General features: G+C 38.3%; 1 protein-coding gene and 1 pseudogene across 1 annotated transcript in view; one reads left to right on the top strand and one right to left on the bottom strand.

The window, feature by feature from the left end:
• Positions 1 to 20,964, bottom strand: part of GAREM1 (GRB2 associated regulator of MAPK1 subtype 1) — a 237,222-nt gene that overhangs the window by 117,399 nt on the left and 98,859 nt on the right. The window contains exon 5 of the mRNA XM_077753853.1: positions 2,648 to 2,788. Within this exon, the coding sequence (XP_077609979.1) occupies positions 2,648 to 2,788 (141 nt within the window). The remainder of the gene's footprint in view (positions 1 to 2,647; positions 2,789 to 20,964) is intronic.
• Positions 15,611 to 15,950, top strand: LOC144223148 (large ribosomal subunit protein eL30 pseudogene; annotated as a pseudogene).

The following is a 20,964-nucleotide window of genomic DNA, read 5'->3' as shown; positions in this document are numbered from 1 at the left end:
GGGCACTGGTCATTTTTAAAGCTCTCCAGGTGATTTCAATGTGTAGCCAAGTACGAGATCCCCAGATCAAGCCTCTCCAGCCATAAAGAACTGTACCTTTTGTGTATGGATCCAAAAGATTCACAAAGGATTTTTAGAATTGGTTTCACTGTCTTGGGGGTGCCTGGGTGGCTTAGTCAGTTAAGCGTCCAACTCTTGATTTCCGCTCAGGTCATGATCTGGCAGTTTGTGAGTTTAAGCCCTACTTTGGGGTCTGTGATGACAGTGCAGAGCCTCCTTGGGATCCTCTCTCTCCCTCTCTGTCCCTCCCCTGCTCACACTCTCTCTCAAAATAAATAAATAAACTTAAGGAAAAAAAAAGAGTTGGTTTCACTGCCTTAACTATAGAGAATAAACAGTTACCAAAGGGGAGGTGGGTGGAGGAATGGGTAAAATAGGTGAAGGGAATTAAGACTATACTTATCTTGATGAGCACTGAGTAATATATGGAATTGTTGAATCATTATATTGTACACCTGAAACTAATATAACAGTATATTAACTATGCTGGAATTAATTAAAAAAATTTTTTTAACATTTTATTTATTTCTGAGAGAGAGAGAGAGAGAGACAGAATCTGAAGCAGGCTCCAGGCTCTGAGCTGGCTGTCAGCACAGAGCCCAACACGGGGCTCAAACCCATGAACCGTGAGATCGTGACCTGAGCTGAAGTTGGAAGCCCAACCGACTTAGCCACCCAGGCACCCCTAAATTTTTTTTTTTTAAAGTTAAAAGAAAAAAAAAGAATTGGTCTCACTTGTTGAAGAAAGTATAGTCTCAACTGGTGAGTACAGATATGTGTGTGTCTAGGAAAAGGTAACTGGATGAAGACGGGGGGCATGTGCCCAATGAATGTGATACACAAGAAACGTGGAGACCATACAGGGACAGTAGGGATGCCCACGCCCTCCTGATGCACACAGGCTCTGATAAAGTCAAGGCTGAGGAAGGCCAACTTTGGCTGGGGAATGGTGTAAATTGGGAAACGTCCCCAGTATGCCCAGGAAACAGTGAAGGGACTAATCTAGCTAGATGGAAGGTTCACTCTTCAGAGTAGAAAAACGAAGTCTGGAGAAGCAGATTAGACCCAGCTTGGAGAAACATGCCAAGGAGTCTGGTGGCAGTTCAGAGTCTCTAAGGAGGTTTGAGTCAAGGACCAAATGCAAGCACTCCTTGGCGAAGACTGCTTTGATGGGCTCTTCACAGTGGGGTCAGGGGAAAGACTAACGCTCAATCTACTACGAGAAGAATGTGCACATTAGCTCAAACTGTATATGTGATGAAGCACAATCTTATACCTTCCTTTTCAGTTTTCCACAAAAGACCAGGAGTTTGGGCTTCCAAGAAATTGCATGGATCCCACCTGTGGGGGTACCCTTGGCAGGAGAGAGTGGGCAGCCTAGAGGGATGGTCTTGTCTCTGTCCCTTTGGCCTGGCTCCCAATCTCACAGCTGTAGTACTTTCTCCTGCTCTGTGTTCCTCCTTTTTCCATGAAGGTTACTATTATGATCAGGAAATGAAGTTCTAGGGGACGAAGTTTCAGGCTAGAGAAATTCTTTCTTACATATATTTTTAAAATAAGAGTATTTGAGAAGCCGAGTAATCCCGAGGTCATACTGGCAACTGAAGACTCCTAAGAATAAAAAAGGGAGCCAAACTATTCATTTACTCAATAAATACTGAACACTTACCATTTGCTGCCTTTCTAGACAGTGGGACTACTACAAGGTCCCTTTTCCTGATAGGAATCTCTCTGGACATTGTAGAGGTTTCCCTCAAAAAACAAAAAGGCAGTCTAGTGCTGCACAATTTAGAAGTAACTAAATTTTGAAACTGTTCTACAGAATTTGAAAAACTGGACAATTACAGAGGGACAAAAATCAAGATCCTTTATATAATGAACTGTAAGCCGCAGATACAAGTATAGGATAACATATTTGCCTTTTTTATACTGCATTTATAAGACAGCACTACTGAAAATGTATTCAAGCCACTACATGTATCCTAAACTCCTAGACAGTGCTGGCACAGAGAACATACTCCACGAAAGTTAAATGGCATTGTTGAACCAAACTGTATTCAAAGGGAGGCGAAAAGGCAGCCCTCACACTGATTTTAACAAAAGTACGGAGGTCATCTTAGCTGCTGGTATCTAAATGCCTCACTGCAAAGAGGGACATGTCCAGGTATATGAACTTCCAATCCAGTATTTTTAAAGCCAGACCACAATGCTCATATGTGAAACAGCATCTCGTAAAGCCAGTCACAAAAGCAACATTTCAGGTGTACCCAGGGCCACGCAGAGACACTAGAGTTCAGAGGCTGTCTACACACACTTACTGCCACTCCAAGACCATGGAGACATGCTTTGTGTTTGTAAAAGTCTCATTTTATAAATAACTGATAAGAATCCACATGTAACCACATCTGTTGATTAGAAGTACCTATGACAAAATGAAACTGAGCTTTCACTGATAGATAAAATAACCACAAAAAGTCTTTGATATTCTAGTTTATAGACAAGTCCTATTTTCTCGCTGTGGAGGAAAAAGTTAGCATATTCAAGTCCCCTTCTTCTGCCTTTCCTCATCCCCCGAGAGAAGTTTTACCTGCATAATGTACCGGAATCTCGATCTTTGGCCCAATGACGTAGTGCCCCTCCTCCAGGCTGTGGGCAGTGATAGTGGTCCACTGACGGCACGAATGAATCAGAAGGTAGTCATTTTCCCTCAGCCCTTCTATGCATTCTCCTAGAAAAGATAATTTCATAGAAGAAACTTAGAATTAACATCTGCTTACCCCATACTCTGCCGTGAAAGTTCATTGGTTAAAACTACACTATTGCAGAACTTCAGAGTTCACCCCAAGATGACATAAGCTCGCTTCTGAATTGGCAATACGGAGGCATTCCACGACAAGGTGACAATTGTACACAGGATTCCATAAAACTGTTTCCCACTTATCTGCAAAGATACTTTCAAAACCTCATTGGATCTCAATGATGGTACTCAAGGATAATAAAACATTTAGTAAGTCAACAGAGTGTTAGGCACTTAGATGCTTTGCGCATATTATATCACGTGATAGAATAGTATTATGGAGTAGATATTGTTCCCTCTCTACATATGGGAAAAACCAAGATTCAGAATGTTAAATGATATGTCTAAGTTCACAAGCTTAATAAGCAGAAAAGTGAGGATTCGGAGCTACGTCAGACTGGTTCTAAAGCTTATGCTCTTAATCATTAAAATACAACTACCAAAATACATAATACACCTATTTTTCTGTTGAAATAGTATTTGAAATTAAATGCCAGTAACTCCTTTTAAATTTTGTGTTTGCCATTTCTCTCTGGCCCCCTACCAAACTTCCCAAACAATTAAAAATAATGAAGCTTTACAGCATGCAAATGAAATTATTTTTCATTTTTATATTTTCTGAGGTACATTTTTAGCATTTGAAATCCATCAAAGGTACCCTCGTAGGAATGAGAAGGTCCAGTTCAACAGAGGGACCTTCCCAAACCAGATTCCCCTGCCCCTCTCACTTTGGGTTCATAAAGACACCACCCGAGGAGGCTAGTGATACTTATGAGCCCTTTGTGTCTCCCTCAAACATGTTAGGGCAGGAAAGAAAGATATGGAACTGCTACTCCAAAGAAGCAATCATATGGCCACCCTTGGGGCTCCCCAGCAGGAGTCCGGCAGGTGAGAAGGACACACAGACTTCAGGCAGGCATTATAAGCACAGGCCCTGAAGCCCAACAGATCTGGTCTAGTCATAGCTCTGCCCCTCCCTACTGTGCTGTCTTGGGTGAACCCTCCTGCTTCACAAAGTGGTTATGAAGATACACAGTGAAAGACATGGAAAATGTGTAGCACCAAATCTGTCACATTATGTTAGGAGTGGTCAAGAAACATCCGCTGCTAATTTTATTTACTGTAAGCTGTATCTCCCTAGAATTTAATCCCTATAAAAACCTTCTAATTTAGGTCATGTTATCCCCTTACAGGTGAGGAAATGACCTTCAGAGCAAGTCAGGAAACTTGCCTATCGCTTTGTAGCAGAAACTGACTTTGGGGTCCTTCTACCTCTCTCCCTGTTCTTTCAACACCACACAGACTTTTGCCTTGAAAACTGCCGACGGTAATTCCAAAAACAGGGAGAAATGGACCCTCAGCTCCAAGTCTCACTCATTTATTCAACCTATTCCCAGTACCTGGGAAATATCCGTGAACAAAACAGAGATCCCTGCCACCCAGGATGCTTGAGATCCATGGAAGGAGGAAGACAGTATCAGCAACAAAAATGAATAATTAAATTATGAGTTCATTAGAAAGTGAATGGTGCTAAGGGAAACAGAAAAATAAAGGGTAAGAGACTCAGGACTACTGTATATGAGAAAGGAGTTTCGCACGGTTATCATTTTAAGATATTTTTTCATTCATTTACACAACAGATATGTCTCTGCTTATTTGTTTAGCTTTTTCTAAAAACAGCTTGAGGGATATCTAATAGACAAAGAACTGCACATATTTAATGTGTACAATCAGATGACTGTCAGACATTTATGGGGGGATCTTTCCTGCACAAAGCAATGGAGGAGTGGGCACAAATGTAAAGGCAGCTTGGTCCCTGAATTCAAGAAGCTGACATTCTCTTAGTGAGATGTATTCACAAGTAATCTTATGTAAGGTAGGACATGCTGAGTGCTATGCAAGAGAAATGAGAAATCTGGACTGAATACAGGGACTTTAGCAGAGAAGATCAAGAAAATGTCAAGAGGAATATATAGCATTTGGGCTGGTCCTTCCTTCATGGGTGAGCTGAGCTCAGAAAGGAGGGAGGCAATGGGGAGTCAAAGAAGGTTCTGGGAGAAGAGAATGGCCAAAACTCGGCTTTAGGAAAATTAATCTGGCAAATACTATCGAAGCTGGATCAGAGATGGGAAAAACCAGAACCATGGGGTAAATGCAGGAAACTCACAGGGAAAACACACCATCATTCAGGGAAAAAGGAAAAATGTCATTTTCTGCAACTAAAACTGTTATATCATAAAACTGTTTTAATTTTATTCCACAGTTGGCTCTAAAGAAGCAGCCAAGAAACAACTGCAGTCAAGTTAATCAAAATGAAAATTTAATGTTAAATCCTACCGCTAGCTGATGTAGTAAACACTCTGTCAAGAGGATTCAGAATGATTTTCGAAGCTATTAAGTAGGTATGAAACAAGGGCCTGCTTTTGAGCTTATGTCTTTTTTATTTTTTTAACAACTGAACCATGTGCCTGCTTTACGCAAAATAAGTTTCAAAAAATTGTCTAGAAATAAAACTTAATATAATCACTTACAACATCCTCGGGTAGGCCACGAATAGAGGCACTACATTAAATGAATTCATAAAGTAAACATTTTGGTGACATAATTATCCTGTTGCTTAAGTGCTATATATAACACGCTAAAACATATATTTAGCTCAAAGATGTAGTAACAAGAAGTCTAAAAGCAATGTGTGTTGAATTCCAAAATATGTTTATGCCATCCTGACATTTCCCTACATCTAGCATGCTTCTGGGATATGCTTAACTTGCCTGGTTGGACCTTGATCCCCTTGACATTAACCTTACACACCTGTTTAAATTATTCTAGGAATAATTTAGGAAATATTAGAGTTAGGATTATTTTAGGAATAATTCTAGGAAAACTAGAATCCATGCATCCTTCAAAGTCTGACTAAAAAAAACAAATTAAAAATTATAAATAAGTACTTATACGCTGGATATGCACAAATTCTCCTTTGCCTGGTGGGCCTCTATGAGGTCCTGATGGACCTTTCTGAGATCGCCTTGTTATCTTCATGGTTTCCCCCACTTTTATACACTAGCTGTAACTGTAGGAGTTAGTCAAGGTTCCACCCTTAACCTGTTCACCCTTTCTCTCTCCTTCACAATCTGACACACCCTGCAGGGATTGGATTAGTTATGGACAACTCGCAAATGCATGCTCTCACTTACCAGCTTGCATGCAGAGTTCTTTGTCCAGGCTTTGTCTTCTACACTCTTCTACCTGGATGTCCCCGTGTTATTCATTCATCCATCCTACATTCATCCAACAAACACATACTGAGGACCAGCTATGTTCTAGAACCTGGAGATACAATATTGAACCAAACACTTGCCCTCATGGAATTGACCTCTTGCCTGGGTTTTCAATCACCTGTTTTTCACTCTTTCAATTTATTTAAATATTGTGGAAGATACAATTTCCAAGAATACAGCACGGTTCATTGGACTGATTTTTCTACTTACATCTGCCTTTAGTGGTTCTCATTCATACAGAATGTGGCCTGAATTCCTTGGGTCAATACTCCAGGTTCTCATGACTGTAGATCATCAGAATATTGGAGATCATCAGAAGAGAAGACTTATATCCTCACGCCATACACTAAAGCCCAATGGACCTTTTCTCTGTGCCACACACATGGTGCCGTCTCAGCCACCTGCGCCCTCTCACTTTCTTTCCTTGGCCTGAGCCTTATCTCCCAATCCTCATGTACTCACTAGTATCATACACATTCTTCAAAGAACAACTCAAAATGCCACCTTCATGAAGGTATTCCCGATATGAATCCTAATATTTTTCATTTAAACTGCAGTGGTTTTGTAATTTTGCTAATATTCTATGCTGAATTATAAGTTTCTTTTAGAGCTCAGAGCAAGAGGAACTGAGACTGATATTTTAATATTTATGTATATTTAAATGGCATAATAAAAATAATTTAACAATACAGGAATTATAGGCATTTTTTTCCTTTTGAAATTGGTCTATACAGGGGTGCCTCAGTCATTGAGCATCTGACTTCAGATCAGGTCATGATCTCATGGATTGTGAGTTTGAGCCCTGCGTCGGGCTCTGTGCTGCCAGCTCAGAGCCTGGAGCCTGTTTCAGTGTCTGTATCTCCCCCTCTCTCTGCCCATCCCCCACTAGTGCTCTGTCTCTGTCTCAAAAATAAACTATAAATAAATAAATAAATAAATAAATAAATAAATGGAAACATTTCTGTAAAAATAAAAAAAGAAAATAAATTGGTCTATACATTTCGTCAATTTTGAGAACCACGGTTCTAAGCACTGAGAGCAAAGATGAGTTAGGACTATAAAGACTGATACATAAGATCCTCTCTAAACTACCTGGTCTTACTAGCATACACAGCAATGCCATGGAGTGGCCCAGACTCACTGCCCCATGGCTCTGTTTTGCTTTTTAAATATTCAGATATAATAATGTTTACATTTATTTAGAGTATTTTCCCCCATGGGGTGCCTCAGTGGCTCAGTCGGTTAAGCGTCCAACTTTTGCTCAAGTCATGATCTCATGGTTCATGGGTCCAAGCTCTGCGTCAGGCTCTGCTGACAGTTCAGAACCTAGAGCCTTCTTTGGATTCTGTGTCTCCCTCTCTCGCTGTCCTTCCCCCACTCACATTCTGTCTCTCTCTCTCAAATATAAACATTAAAAACAATTTAGAATATTTTCTCATAGACACTGAATCTTACGTTTTTATGCTGTTTGTACCTATTCTAGCATGGTTTAAATTGTAATTAAATTGATTACATTTGAATATAGTGAATCAGTGTATAACTGTAGTGCCTTTATATATGAATTACTTAGGATATGTCTCAATCAGTTCAAATGTGTTGTATAACGTGTGTCACAGTAGAATCCAAATCTCTATTAATTGCTTTTTTAACTATGATGTACTTGGATGACAATTTATGTTTTAATATGAAATCTGTCAATCTATTGCTGATGAATTTTCTATTAAGGTTGGGCTGAATCCAGAGAACAACACAGACATGTACCTACGTTGGTTTGGTGGTTTGCTATTCTCAGGTCACAAAGAACAAATGTGTGATTTTACACAATTCTCTAAGTTGTGTTGTGATTTTGGCAGCTAGTATATTAAAGTGTTTTGTTTTGTTTTTTAATTTTCCACAGTTGTCTCTCTTTTTCTTAGTGTTGGCATCTCATACCAGAGTGACACATTTGGTCAACAATTTGGGGCTGTATCTCCACAGAAGGCATGCACTTTTAATCCTTTCAACTCCCAGAATACCCAACTTTACAATTTGCATAGCAAACATATAATCTAATATTGCTGATTATCTTTTTAAACTATGCCTTTATTTCCATTTAGCTTGGTCTCTTCTCAGCACATGAGGAAAATCGTGTCTGTGGTGGATACTCATGCATTTGTTCACTGATTAACGAGGCCCCATTGAAATAATCTGATTTGTTAATACACGTGTAATGAGAATCAGATTTACTGAACTTGGCATTGTTTTTATCTGTAATGATATAAACTGTTCCTTAAGTTGTAGCTTCATCTATAAACAATGGGTAAATTAATGGCTTTTTTTTTAATCTGTTACTATTTACTACTACAAACCTAATTTAACAGTGGTGCAAGGTTTTATTATACTAATGTTAAAAGAAAAGCTGGTCAAGAGACAACACTGCACTTTACCTCCTCATTGTTAATAAACAGTGTTGTTTAATTTTAATTATGTGTTTACTTGATCTTATCCTTTTCATGTAGTCAGGACCACTAACGGAGTCCGTCATACACTCAAACCACTGCATTTCTCTTACAACTTAAACTCTTTTTTTAGTTTTATTGAAAAATTGACATATATCATTATGTAAGTTTAAGGTGTACAGACTGATGTTTTGATTTACATAAATTGTGAAATGACTATTAACACCCATAGAATAAAAAGAAAAAATATTTCTCCCTGTGTTAACGACTCCCCTGTACCTCACACAGCAGTGCCAGCTACAGTCATCACATTGTACACAACATCTCTACTATTTATTTTTCTTATGACTGGAAGTCGGTACCTTCTGACCACCTTCCTTCAATTCCCCCCTTCCCCACTCCATTTAAAAAGAAACCTTCAACAGCAGGAGCTGAGTACCAAACAGGTTTCCTCTTCTTCTTCTTCTTTTTTTTTTTAATGTTTTATTTATTTCTAGGAGAGAGAGAGAGACAGCGTGAGCAGGGGAGGGTCAGAGAGAGAGGGAGTCACAGACTCCGAAACAGGCTCCAGGCTCTGAGCTGGCAGTTAGCACAGAGCCCGACGCGGGGCCCGAACCCACGAACCACGAGATCATGACCTAAGCGAAAGTCGGACGCTTAACCGACTAAGCCACCCAGACGCCCCACGTTCCCTCTTCTTCTGACTCCTCTTGCAGTTAAGGGGTGCAATGTTACTGCGTGAGAAAAAATGGCATTTTCCACTTTCTGTCTTTACCCATGAAAAATGTCCACAAACCATCCTCTATGCTCTATTCTTGGGCAAGGGCTAAATACTGATCACCAGGAAGACCCTGGACCAAGCTGAAGACAGCACAGCTGCCAGCGGTCTGGGCTCCTGAATCACTCCACCACGGAACCAACCACCGGCCAATGCCCTCACCACACGCTGAGCTGGGATGGGAGAAACATACTCTGACTGGGACACTATGGCAGAGATGTGTTGTTGTTTTCCTTTTCTGTTTCAGTAGTTAGTCTACGTTAACTAAAACGTAGTTCAACACCCGCAGACTCCTGATTATAGTGATCACAAAAGTTTTGTTTCAGAGGCTACTCCTAAATCCTCTTTGTAAATAGAAACTTGAATTTGCCAAGGTAGCTTAGACAGACTAAAAATTCCTTTCTTTATTCTTTTAGTTACATATTATCCCCTAAACTGAGGGGTATCATTTAATGTGGCTTCCTTAGCATCCTCAAATACTGTCAGTATATGAAGTCTTAGGTGTTTTTTCCGAACAAGCAATATTTACTGTGAGAAGAGAACATGGCACTACGATAATATTTCTTTGTCCCAGGGGAGGATGGGTGCCTCAGTTGGTTAAGCATCCGAATTTGGCTCAACTCAGGACCTCGCAGTTCATGAGTTCAAGCCCCACTTTGGGCTCTGTGCTGACAGCTCAGAGCCTGGAGCCTGCTTTGGATTCTGTGGCGCTCTCTTTCTGCCCCTCCCCTGCTTGTACTCTCTCTCTCTCAAAACTAAATAAACATTTAAAAACTTTTTTTCAATATTTCTTTGTCCCAAAGAACTACAATCCAAATGACATGGTAAGTAAAGAAGGGATATGGGGGTTGGGGAGGTAAAGGAGGAAGAAGAGATGATGTCACAGCAAATTGCTCTAAGACACTTAAAGAACAATCATGAAACCATGAAATTAAAATGTTGTCTGCAATGAAAAAGCATTTAAAGTGTTCCAAAAAGGAAGTAATAGAAGGGGAGGAAGATCCTAAAAGAATTAATTAATAACTAATGATAAGACAGAAACTATAAAGGGGTTAGGGAGGATGTGGTTATTTTATGTGCTTTAGTAATAAAGCACAGGTAATAATTTTGAAGTCCACGGAAAAGAGAGCTCTAGGAAGAAAAGAAACTGTTTTTAGCTTAATGGCTGAAGTATTTATAAGAAACAGAAGGACAGGGCAGGAAGGATCAGGCATCGGTATCAATCAAACAAAGGTATGTGAAGTCACTTGATGAGAGCTTCTCAAAACTCAGAGAAAAGAGTACACAAAAATAAAGATGGCACAGACACCAAGAATACAAAGGAAAATGAGTGTTGTGCCCCTGGGCAGGCACAATGAATAAGTTTAGTCACCTATAACCTTCCCCTACTCCAAATACTGAGCAACAGATTGATCCTCTGATGATGGGCACACACCTGCATCTCTACATTCATCCACTTCAACAGGACAGTCCTTTTCCTGGCGATGGCATCTTATGACCACTAACATGCATCTTGTGGAACAGAGAAAAGCCTCGTGGATGGATGGGAGTGGGAACAGTAGACAATAGCATTACTCAAGCTTAGCTGCTGTCCAGTTCTAACCACTTCTAAATTGAGAGAATATCTGCTGTTTCTAGTCCTGCCTACCTTCAGGGGCTGATCATCCCTGTGTGTCAGGGGAGGAATCTGCAGTCCTGAGGAAAACACTAGTTCAGATCCTGGGCCACACAGCCCTTGTAATCTTCTGGGGACCTATAAAAACTGCAGTGGCCGGGAGGGCAAGGGCACACACCAGACCACTGACACAGAAGCTCTCAGTGAAGTCCAGAAACCCACATGTCCTCAAGTTTCCTCAGGCACCCTATTGTGCAGCCCAGGTTCAGAGCACAACGGAGGCAGTTAAGTGCACAGGCCCTAGGGAGACGTCACCCCCTGGGGGACTCTGTTCTTGCACCTATTATGAGAAGGGGGAAAGATAAAACTTATCAGGTGCTATGAAGCATTAGCCACATAGTAAGCTCTCCAAAAGTGTGATTACTATTATTATCCTCAGATACCGCCTGTCACAGGGCTTTCTCAGGCTATTAAACTTGCAGAGCATTTATTGTCTGCTTTTTGTTTTTGTTTTTTACATTTTGTAGTAATTAGAAAGTATCCTGTGTTATTTAGCATTTTATGCATATACATTGTATTTCTCCAATTATAGACTGTGATGTTTTTTGGCTGGCAAGAGCTTTTCTTGTTTTCTTACCAGACCAGGGTCATACACCCAGCTGGTATCAATAAAAGCATCACTACTGGTTACTTGACACAGTCATTTAACTATTAAGTTCCCACAAATTGACACATTGAGCTACCAGATGAAATTAAAGGTATCTTCCTCTTTTTTGTGGTCTTACATTTTGCCATAAAGAATAAGGGCAATTCTATTTTCTCAGACTTCACTTTGTATTTAAGCCTATTTTAAAAACCAGGTTATTATTTCAGGCTAATAGAGAGTTTTTCATCAAGAATAACTGTTGACGTAAAAAAAAAAAAAAAAAAGAATAACTGTTGACTTAATGACAAGAACTTGTTGCATTTTTTTCTGATATGATTCAACTCTAAGTAGAAAGTGGCAGAGATTACTAGACATCCACCAATATCTCACTTACTCCTTGTCCCCGGTAATAATCCTCTTATAATAGCTGCCCAGAAATATAGAATAGCGTTCCTGCATGCACAGCAAGTAAGTATAACAATGTAACCAAGTTATAGCCAATAGGATATAGTGGAAACGTGCAACTTCCAAGATGTATTTTTTAAAAATATCTTTCACATACCAGAAAATCCAGGCTGAAATTTATAATTCAATGGTTTCAGTATATTCACAGAGTTGTGCAAACACTACAATCTGATTACAGAATATTTCTATCACCCTAAAAGAACCATGAACAGTCATTCCGTACTCCCACCCCAGCCTGAGGCAACCACTCATCTATTCTCTGTATCTATAAATTTGCCGATTCTGGACATTTCATATAAATGGAATTATAAAATATGTGACCTTTTGTGTCCAGCTTCTAAGCCTAATGTTTTCAAGGGACATCTATGTTGTAGCATAGATCAGTACTTCGTTCCTTTTTGGCCAAATAATATTTGATTGTATGGATATATCATGTTTTATTTATCCAGTCCTCAGCTGATGGACATTTGGACTGCTTACAGTTTTGGCAGTTAGAGCATGTTGCTGATATGGACATGGGTGTACAAGTTTTTGTGTGGAATATGTTTTCATTTCTCTTGGAAATATACCTAGTGGTAGAACTGCTGGGTCACAAGGTAACTCTATATTTAACTTTTTGAGAACTCCCAGACTATTTTCCAAATTGGTTGCACCATTTTACATTCCCACCAGCAAAGAATGAGGATTCCAATTTCTCCACATACTCTCCAACACTTAATGTTATTACTCATCTTTTCATTATAGCCATCTGAGTGGTTGTGAAGTATGTCTCACTGTACTTTTGATATGTATTTACCAAATGAGTGATCCCGAGTCTCTTTTCATGTGCTTACTGGCCACTTCTCTTTTTTGGAAAAATGCTTATTCAAATCCTTTGCACAATTTTAAATTTGTGTATTTATCTTTACTGTTGAATTGTAAGTTTTCTGTATATTCTCAATACAAGTTCCTTATCAGATACATGATTTGCAAGCATTTTCTCTCATTACAGGGACTGTCCTTTCACTTTCTTGCTAGTGTCCTTTGAACTACAACATTTAAAAAATTTTGAAGTCATTTTATTTTTTTGTCATTTGTGTTTTTGGTGTCTCATGTGAAAAATTGTTGCCTAACCTATGGGCATGCCTAACCTATGCCTACATTTTATGGTTTTTAGTTCTTACATTTAGGTTTGTGTCCCATTTTGAGTTAATTTTTGTACATGTTTTGAGCAGGGGTCCATCTTCATTCCTCTGAATGTGCATATCCAGTTGTCTGAGCACGAGCTGGACTTTCTTCATTGATGTCTTGCCTCCTTGTAGAAAAATCAATTGATTATAAGTGTAAGGGTTTATTTCTAAATATAAGGGTTTATTTCATTTTAAATGTAAAGATATTTCTATCATAATGCCAGTACCAGAATGCCGTACTTACTGTAGCTTTGTAGTAAGTTTTAAAATTGGGAATGTGAGTCTTCCAGCTTTGTTCTTCGAGACTCTTGTGGCTTTCCTGGGTCCCTTGCATTTCCATATGAACTTTATGGGTCAGCTTCTCAATTTTTTGCCCCTAAAAACCACAATGGGATATCTTGATAGTAACTGTACCTTCTATCTATCAATTTGGGGAGGACTGTCATCTTTAATATAGTAACTCCTCTGATCCATGAACATGGAATGTCTTTGCATTTACTTAGATCTTTATTTCAATGAGGTTTTGTAGTTTTCAGTGTGCAAGGTCTTCATTTCTTTTGTTAAATTTATTCCTAAGTATTTCATTCTTTTTTATTATGGTATTACAAATAGAACTGTTTTTAAATTTCATCTTCAGAGTATTCATTGCTAGTGTCAAGCAATGACATATAATTTCTGTATATAACTTCTGTATATTAATCCTTTGTAACCTGAAATCTTACTGAACTTGTTCAATAGTTCTAATAATTTTGTTTATTTATTTATTTATTGTAGATTCCTTAGGGTCTGTATACAAGTTCCTGTCATCTGCAAAGAAAGTTTTACTTCTTCCTTTCCAATTTGGATGCTTTGTTTTTTTCTTTTTCCTGTGTCATGACTCTGGCTAGAACCTCCAGTGGAATGCTGAAGTGGCAACCATGATGTACATTTGGAGAGGACGTGCCCTTCTCTTCCCTTTATTCTTCCTGACAGATGGGCTGTGGATGTGATTACTGGAACTGGAATGGTACGACCATTTGGTACTCTGAAGGGAACTTAGGACCAGAACTGAATCCATGACACAGCAACAAGTGAAAAGAAACCTGGGTCCCTGCCACCCTGGGCAACATGCCAACCTATGGTTTTTGTCTTTAGGTCTCTGTGATTTACAGCCAAACCCAAACCTAAATTGATACGGGAGTATTAGGATAAAGTAAGAATTGTGGTCCCTGCATTATTCAAACTATATGAACTAGTTTCAAAAAAGAACAGAATTTTTTATTTTTTATTTTTTAGAAAAACCAATAGTATTAAAGGTGGCTATGTAAGGGAGTACTGTCTAAGCCTGGCTCCTGGTTGTAAAATCTGAACAATGTCTGGTATCTTTTTTGTTGTTTTAACTTCAAAATAATGCCACAGAGTTTAGAGGAAGAACATTTCTCATTATTATGCTTCTGATAATTTCTTTCAAGCTTAACTCTGTGATTGTAGATGCTATATTACCACTCGTTTACTTCATAAATATTACTCAAAAATCATTAAAAACATTTTCACCCATTTAATAGAACTCTTTATTTCTATCTAATTACAGATAGGAGTTATAAGTTAACTCACATTTGGATGGCTAAATTAACATAGATTATGAGCTGTGGCTCTAAATTATTTATGAAACCAAATCAGGAGCATAGCTCTAAGGTGAGTATCCCAAAGCAGAGAGAAAAATAATGTGTATTTAGATTAATGACCAAAAAAAAACAAACCATATGACGAATACAGATGAAACAACTTTCCTAGAGAATTCACTATCAATAGGAGAATTAATATCAACATTACGTGCTTCAGTATTATCACATGGAGTGTACCATAGAAAGGAAATCACTCCACAGCCTGCCAGTTATGTATCCATTTGACCATTAATAAGAATAAAGATCCAATAACTAACTCTCAACTCTTCCCCTTGCATCTCACTTTGGCTATGAACCTGTAGCATAGAAACTCTAGTATTCATGCTTAGTAGCTGCTTGTTCTCTGAAAACGTATAAGAATGTAAAAGAAAGCAACTGAATTCTTTGAAGCAGAATCTACAATAATATGCCAACTGAATCACGGAGGTTTTCTTTCCTTTGAAACCTCCAGAATATTTTTATTTTTGGAAAACATTCTGATTAAGTTCAAACAAATATGTGCTGTCGTAGCATGCTGACTAATCTAAAAGTGGTTTCCAGTTCCTTTACTGACTAAAAGTGTCAAAAGTTTAGAAAGATGAAACAAATGCTAAGGAAGTATTTAAATCCCCCTAGCAATTCTTTCCTTTCTCGCTCCCGGCCATCTTGGCAGCTGCTCTTGCTTGACGCTGTCCAGAACCTAAGGCAGGAACATGGTATCATGGCGACAAAGAAGGCAAAAAGGTTTCTAGAGTCGATCAAGTCTAGCCTCCAACTCATTATGAAAGGTGCATACTACGGACTTTGAACTTTGAAAATGAGCAAACATGGCAAAGAGAAACTGGTCATTCTCACCGACAATTGTCCAGTCTTGAGGAAATCCAAAATAGAATACTACGCCATGCTGGTCAACACTGGTGTAGTTCCATTACTTCAATGGCAATAACACTGAATAGGGCACAGCACGTGGGAAATACTACAGAGTATGCACATTAGCTATCGTTGATACAAGTGATTCTGATATCATTAGAAGCATGACAGAACTGACTGGTGAAAAGTAAATCATGCAAAATTTTTCTTTAATAAAACTGGCCAGAGTCTGTTTTTTAAAAAATAACTACACCCTCCTACACTGTTGGTGGAAACGTAAACTGGTTCACCTCTCTGGAAAACAGTGTGGAGGTTCCTCAAAAAAATTAACAGAACTCCCCTATGACCCAGCAATAGCATTGCTAGAAATTTACCCAAGGGATACAGGAGTGCTGATGCATAGGGGCACATGTACCCCAATGTTCATAGCAGCACTCTCAACAATAGCCAAAACATGGAAAGAGACTAAGTGTCCATCAACTGACAGATAAAAAAGATGTGGTTTATTATCTATACAATAAAATACTACATGGCAATGAGAAAGAAAGAAATCTGGCCATTTGTAGCAACATGAATGGACCTTGAGGGTGTTATGCTGAACGAAATAAGGCAGGCAGAGAAGGACAGATACCATATGTTTGCACATATAGGTGGCATTAAGAGGAACTTAACGGAGGACCATGGGGGAGAAGAAGGGGAAAAATAGCTGGGGAGAGGGAGGGAGACAAACCATGTGAGACTCTTGAATGCTGAGAACTGAGGGCTGATGGGAGTGAGGGAGAGGGGAAGGGGGGTGATGGGCATGGAGGAGGGCACTTGTTGGGATAAGTATTGGGTGTTGTATGGAAACCAACTTGACAGTAAACTATTTAAGAATAAGTAAATAAATAAATCCCCATAACATCTATCTTCACTTGAATGCTATGCACGGAACACCTAGGAATCTTCTCGTCTCCTCAAGTAGATCATGTTTGCATTCCAGAGGACTGATGGGCATAGACCAGGTCTATAATAAGAGCTTTATGAATGAACAGTCTTGGGTAGAAAAGGTGAGCACTGACATCAAATATGTCTAAGTATAAATTAAGCACTCAGATTTCATCTAACATTGAAACACTTTGAGGAAAGCAGAGTATTTAGAGAAGGCTATTATTATTATTATTTTTTTTAGTATTACTTATTGCTCTCTTCCTACCCTATACAAACATCCAGAAATCTACATTGCCTAAGATCCTTTCTTTAGATGAATATTCTATTCAAAGGCCCAAAGACTGTAATCTTGGGGTCTAAGCAAGTGAAAGAATTGTTGTATTTTATACTTTATGGTTTACTGTGAAATCCCAACAAAAAGAAAAGGAACTAGAGATTAATTTAAACCAAGTGGTAATGATATCAAAGAACTTCACGGGGAAATCTAAGCAAAAAAGGAATGCATGAAACAAAAGAGAAAGATGTTTAAAATGAGAAAGAGAGATTAGGGATATATTATTACCTTTTTTCAAATGAACCCTTGGACAAAGGACTCCTTTTTCAACAGACTGACCAGGAATAATAGATCCCTGCTGTATGAAACAGAAGTATGCCTACTTAGGTCAAATCTGAAATGTTATGCTCTGAAATGGGGAAACGAACCTAATATTTAAAAGATAAGAATTCTATACCAAGTGATTTTTGGAAAAACAGGTAAGCAACTGTAGTATCAGTATTTCTACAAATGTTTAAAATATATGAGATCTAGCATGGTGCCTGGCAAAAACCACGGAATCACGTTTTTGGCAGGTGAGGAAGGGGACTCAGATTTACATCAGAAAGCCGACATGAGACCATTACTGTTGAGCAATCCACAAAGATGGTAACTGACATTACTCTCTGAGTAAGTGTCACACATCCGGTGTGTCCTCCAGTGTTGGACAGTGAACATAAGATGATGCATTTGGTTGGTGTGATGAATGTACTTATCACATTGTGTGAGATGTTCACACACACAAAAAAGGCACTCAGACACCAAGAGCAACTGAGAGAACCAGACAAGCAAGTCAGGCATTGTTTCGGGATCTTCCCGACCGACATCAAGCTACCTGAGAGAGGGCAAAGGCCAAATCACCAGGCACGTTTCTAGGTTTTCCCCATTCGCTGCCCCCAGCTCTCTGTTTCCATTTATTTAAATGAATACATAATGACTCCATATGTTAAGTGGGAGGCAGTGTGAAATCTCAAAAATAGTCTCAAGTTTGGAACCAGATTTAGGTAACTGTGGTTCTAATACTCATGAACTGTATGACCATGAACAAATTACCTAATTTTTTTGAGCAACGGTAGTCTCACATTTACAAGGATAGTAATAATACTAAGTTAAAGTGATTGAAGGGAAATAAATATAAAGAACTCAGGATAGTACCCTGTACTTTTACCCTGTAGGTAAAAGGTTCAAGAAAAATAGGACTTAGGTTTTATTTTCTTCTTCATTAAGTGTCCTCTCCCTTATTAGCCTGATTCAGGTACACAATACAGTTTCTTTGTCCGATGAGAAATACTCTTTGATGTGCAATAATTTGTACTTTATGCTTCACTTCTACTTCAATAAAATAAAGGGATGATATTCACCACATGCAAATATCATGTTAAAGCTAACAATTTTATTTCAGGGGATAAACTGAGACATAGGTCAACTTAATGGGATTTTCATTGTCATTTTTAGTTTCAAATTTGATTTAGATCCCCTTGAATTTTATTATGTGAAAAATAAAACATACAATATTAAAGAATCAAATTTAAAAATGANAGCGGGGGGTGGGGGGAAGAGAGACGGGGAGTGAGAGAGAACTTCTGCACTCACAGCATGGAGCCTGACACAGGGCTCAAACCCACAAATTGTGAGATCATGACCAGAGCAGAAACCATAGTCAAATTCCCTTAACTGACTGAGTCACTCAGGTACCCCAGAAGATACATTCTTAAGAAAATAGTTAAATGACATATTTGGAGATTTTTAGAATTTTCTCATATTAAATGATTTCCAAAAATCCTGCACAGCCTTCAAACAAAACCAAACAGGATTTTGAAAAAAAGAAACAAAGACTCACACATATGCCAATGTGGACATTCTCATCATGTTTCTAGCACAAATACACAAAAGCAGTGAATTTTAATATTCCCTGTACAAACAAAAGAGGGTTAATAAGAAAAATACAGATAACACCTGAGTGCTTACTTTTTCCAGATAAGTTGCCTGGAAGGCAAAAGCTAGACAACATTTTGTCTATCACTTCAAGATACATATAGTAAAAAAAACTTCAATATGAAAGAACATTCTACTAAAATACTAGATGTAAACAAAGATGTAAGAAAAATTTGATCACCAAAGTTGATAGACAGGTCTATACAGATACTGTAGCTCTGAAAGAAATGCAAAGTGTGTCTGATAAGCAAGGAGCAACTTCTCAAAATAGAACTGGAATACAAAATGAAAAACCATCTGTTCTTTCAAAAAACGTAAAAAAAAATCCTCTAAACCCTAAACACCAGTAGTTTACAGATACTGACCTGAAGACATCATCAATTAAATTGGTACTGTGGTTACCTACATCCCCTAACCAACTATATTGCTTACAGATAAATTATTAATATAATTTTCCAAGAGAAAATGTAACAAAGAAAACTACCTTGACATTGAATACAGGGCCATCTAAATACATAATCTGAGACATGGAAATATTTAGCTGGCTTGAACAGAGGCAAGATATAGTTACAAGGATTCTCCAGTGTATTATGTGTACATATACCTTTTAAAAATAAAACATCTATTTTAGTGGACCAGAATTATGTTGGCAGTTATAGATAAAAAGGTCTGTATTTGCAAAGTTTAAATTATGCTAAATTTAACAGCATTTTAAAAAGGTTTTCACAGACATTGACAAGTAAGGGATAGCATAGCCCACCTCAACAGGTGGGAGGGGGGGATCCCCAACCAATGTCTGATAGTGAGTCACTATGTGAATGTGACCAAAATGAGTCAAAGTGTTGTAAGCTCACCCAGATAGACAGATAATTGGAATACATTTAAGCATATGTAAATATATTAGATTTTTCTCAGATAAGGGTAAACCTAACTAAAGAAATTTACATGAATAATGTGAATACATTTAAAAATGAATTAAAAAAGCTTGCTACTCCATCTCCTTCTCCTATCCAGGTCTAAGAAATTAAAAAAATTTTTTTTTTTACAAATTATCCAGTGGACCAGGGTGCAGAATGTTATTTCAAGACTTAATAAGATGTAAGAATATGTCCTTCCATTTCAATATGGTTTTTTCTAGATACAAGAGAAATACTAGGTAGTATTTCTAAAATACTAAAGGAGTATTAAAGCAAGGAGACTAAAATAGAACTATCGCACACATATAATGTGTTATTTTCCCCAAAGTGAGACAGTCACATTGAGATACTTTCTTCTTAGCATGCTTACAGACCTCACTGGTGGGACTCCAAAATCCATGACCAGTCAACTGTCCCTTGTTGCTGTGTACCGCAAACACCCACTGGCATGTTCCACACACCTCCTTCTGTTCGAGGTCCCAATCCCACCTCTGCTATGGCATAGCCACGTACTGCTCTTTTGCTTATTTTCTACACATGAAATGGGAACAGACCCAGTCCAATGGATAACATGAGAAACATCTACAGTATAATAAACATCACCAAGTATTAAGTCATTAAAGTGAAAAGGAACAGAAACTTTAAGCATGATACCTAACAGTATAAACAGGAAGAGACTAAAGTCTTCCCTACTTCCCCCTCAGAGGATGAAATCTGTACCGAGAATTACAGTAAGATAGAATCAGTAAGATTGGGCTCAGGGTTTTAAAAGAGAACAGGAGAAAAGAAATTGGAGTCTCCTTAATTCAATGTAATATTGGCTATTAATGGAAAACATACTAATGCAAGCTTGAGAGATGCTAATATTGCAACTCTGAAGACTACTAATGAGCATCGGTAGAAAGAAATGGAGCAAGGGAGAAGTATTAGTTTTCTACTGCTATATAACAAATTACCACAAACTTAGCAGCTTAAAAATAGCACAGAAATCTTGCATGGCATGGCTGCATTCTCTGCTTAAGTTGCAATCAACTGCTAGCTGTCCAGGTTCTCACCTGGAGCCCAGAGTCCTCATCCAAGCTCATTCATGCTGTTGGCAGAATTCAGTTT

The sequence above is a fragment of the Crocuta crocuta genome, unplaced genomic scaffold (assembly GCF_008692635.1).
Source record: "Crocuta crocuta isolate KB4526 unplaced genomic scaffold, BGI_CrCroc_1.0 scaffold231, whole genome shotgun sequence".
Taxonomy (NCBI): domain Eukaryota; kingdom Metazoa; phylum Chordata; class Mammalia; order Carnivora; family Hyaenidae; genus Crocuta; species Crocuta crocuta.
Note: the sequence above shows the minus strand (reverse complement) of the source record. Positions and strands in the feature narration are given on the sequence as shown.